Below are 2,658 nucleotides of genomic sequence, written 5' to 3' on the forward strand. Positions count from 1 at the left end.
CCATTTGTTGGATTTGACGGCAGTTTGCTTATCGTACTGGCCTTTACTTTGCGTGATTGCAATGTTACTGATTGATCTCCATGGAGACAGATAGCCGGTGAGAGAGAGAGAAAAAAAGAGGGGCTGTCCTATCCAAATGTTGGAGGCTCCTGGGACTCCTCCCACTCTGGGGAAATATAAAACCACTTGTTGCACGCAGGACAAGTCTCAGACAAGCAGGTGTGGTCAGGGAAGAAAGTCAGTGAGCCTGCCGTTCAAGAGAGAGCCTCATCAGAGAGAGAGAGCAGTCATCCTGAAGACCTGAACTAATGCTTTGGAACACCTGTGCTAACTGTTCATTGGATGTTCAGTGGAGGATTAAATCTAAAACTCTTTAAGGGTCATACAGCTGCTTCATAAGGTAAGCATTAAGTTACTTCACACTATTACAGCATAAATTCTACTTGTTATGTGGAAGTTAACTGTATTGCCTAACATATGTCATTGTATTTGAAAAGAAATATGTAATGTATGAAAAATGTACATCATATGTATTTATCAAACTAATACTCAGTTCTGTCACTCTGTGACAGTTTGACTATGAATATTGTGCACTGAAAATGGCTCCTTTTTGTTCCATAGTTCCAAAGCTGGTCTATTACTGCAAGCTCATGTGGGTGGTAGAAAAGATCCGAGTGTCGGTGGAGAGGACCAACCTGCCCCTGCCGGTCTCGGAGTACACCTTCAAAATCGGGGACATCATGTTTGGAGACAAGCACTCTGCGGAGAGAAGCAGGAAGGCCCTGCTGTGTCCCAACATCATCACGCCGGACACCATCCCCGAGTTCTGCATCCCTCCGAAGGTCCACACCACGCTGGAGACCAAGGCCGCGGAGCAGAGCAAGGCGTCCACCATCATGAGAGTACCGGCCCAGGAGAGAGGGAGCCCCAAGCGGGAGGCGCCTGGGCGGGAGCTGGTGGCCCACATCATCCAGGTGGAGAGCGTGGACGACATGCCTTACGACAACGCCGGCAGCGACGAGGAGACCACCAACGCGGACCCCCAGAGCCAAGCGGCCCTGTCGCTGCCCCACCTGGCCAAAGCCCAGACCTGCTACGGCTTCTGCACGCTCCTGGAGAGCCCGCACACGCGCCGGAAGGAGTCTCTGTTCCACAACGACCCGAGCGCCAACGGGCTCCCCCTGGTTCTGCCCCGCAGCCGCTCCAACACGTACTCCCCCCGGGGCTCGCCCTCCGCCTCCCCGTCCCCGTCCCCGACCTCGCCCAACTTCAGCTTCAACGGCCTGACCAGCAGGCTGTCGCCCCGCGCCTTCGCCCTCCACCGGCAGGGCACGCTGGACAGCGACACCACCTCGTCCACCGAGTCGTCGCCCTTCAGCTCGCCTCTGCTGGCCCGCGGGCCCCCGCCCAAGTCCTCCCTCTTCAAGGCCCTGAGCCACGAGCGCCTGCTCTACCGCAACATCCAGCGCAAGACCACCGTCTCGCGCAACAACTCGCTCTCCACGGACGAGAGCAGCTCCACGGACAACAGCCCCTGCGTGCTGCGGCGCGCCTCCGAGGGCCTGGTGGAGCCCATGTCCCCGTGCGGAGGAGGCGGCGGCGGGGGCAGTTACGGCCTGGCGCCCCCCGCCATCTTCCCCATGGACCTGGTGCTGCAGCGCGAGCGCGTCATGAGGGAGTGCCTGGTGTCGGTGGGGCGCGACGGCGTGCTGCGCCTCTCGGCCGAGTTCTGCCCCGAGAACCAGCGGCTGCGCGTGCGCCTCATCAGCGCCGAGGGCCTCTACTCGCTCGCCGTCGACCCCAAGAGCATCAACTGCAGCGTCAGCATCTCGCTCGTGCCCGGCAAGGTCCAGAAGCAGCGCAGCACGGTCATCCGGAAGAGCCGGAACCCCATATTCAACGAGGACTTCTTCTTCGATGGCATCTCGGAGGAGGACTTGTCTTTGTGGTCGCTGCGCTTTAAAGTGGTCAATAAAATGTCCACGATGAAGAGAGACTATATCCTGGGGGACTGTGAACTCCCACTCACCAGCATTATCAACTTGTAATTTTAGACTGATGGTCCATTCCCTTGAATTTGTTCTTATTTATTATCTTTGTAAATTACAAAGGCTATTTATTTACTTTTTTATACTGTGACAATATTGATTCTAATAAAATGGATGAAAAAGAAAAAAAAAACATGGTTGTTATCTTTTGTTCTGATGCGGCATGCTGTCATTTTCAAATCATGAAGCCCAGTCATCTAAACTGTTAATTAACTTGCAGTTACAGTAATATATACAGTATACTAAACAGGTATCTGTATAACGCTCACTATGGAGAGATTAAAAGTGCCAGGCCATATTATTTGACTAAGGCATCAGGTGGAAAGGCCTTACCATATGGTACCACACGTAAGTATGTCAGTTACTGATTAAATAAGGATTTCTACTCTATATTGAATATGTGGCCTATCGAAACTCGTACAATTGAGTTAGTGCACAGTAAATTAGATGAAATAAGTTTTCACTTGATCCTTACATGAAAAGAAAGATTTCAAAGCAGTCATCAGTCTACATAGAATTTGTTTCTATGGAAACCCTTCCCATCGTTTACTGCTGTCCATGGTTATGGTACAGTAACTAGTGTCAAGACACTGCTGACTGTGTATAGGAA

At 52.2% G+C, this 2,658-nt stretch overlaps 1 protein-coding gene across 1 annotated transcript; it reads left to right on the top strand.

The window, feature by feature from the left end:
- The first annotated feature begins 227 nt into the window (after window positions 1-227).
- On the top strand, window positions 228-2,134 carry c2cd4a (C2 calcium dependent domain containing 4A). The gene is made up of 2 exons (XM_062547425.1): window positions 228-400; window positions 622-2,134. Exon 2 carries the CDS (start codon window positions 651-653, stop codon window positions 2,046-2,048), a length of 1,398 nt encoding a protein of 465 aa, XP_062403409.1. The 5' UTR covers window positions 228-400; window positions 622-650; the 3' UTR covers window positions 2,049-2,134.
- The last annotated feature ends 524 nt before the right edge of the window (window positions 2,135-2,658 follow it).

The sequence above is a fragment of the Sardina pilchardus genome, chromosome 10 (genome assembly GCF_963854185.1).
Source record: "Sardina pilchardus chromosome 10, fSarPil1.1, whole genome shotgun sequence".
NCBI classification, from domain to species: domain Eukaryota; kingdom Metazoa; phylum Chordata; class Actinopteri; order Clupeiformes; family Clupeidae; genus Sardina; species Sardina pilchardus.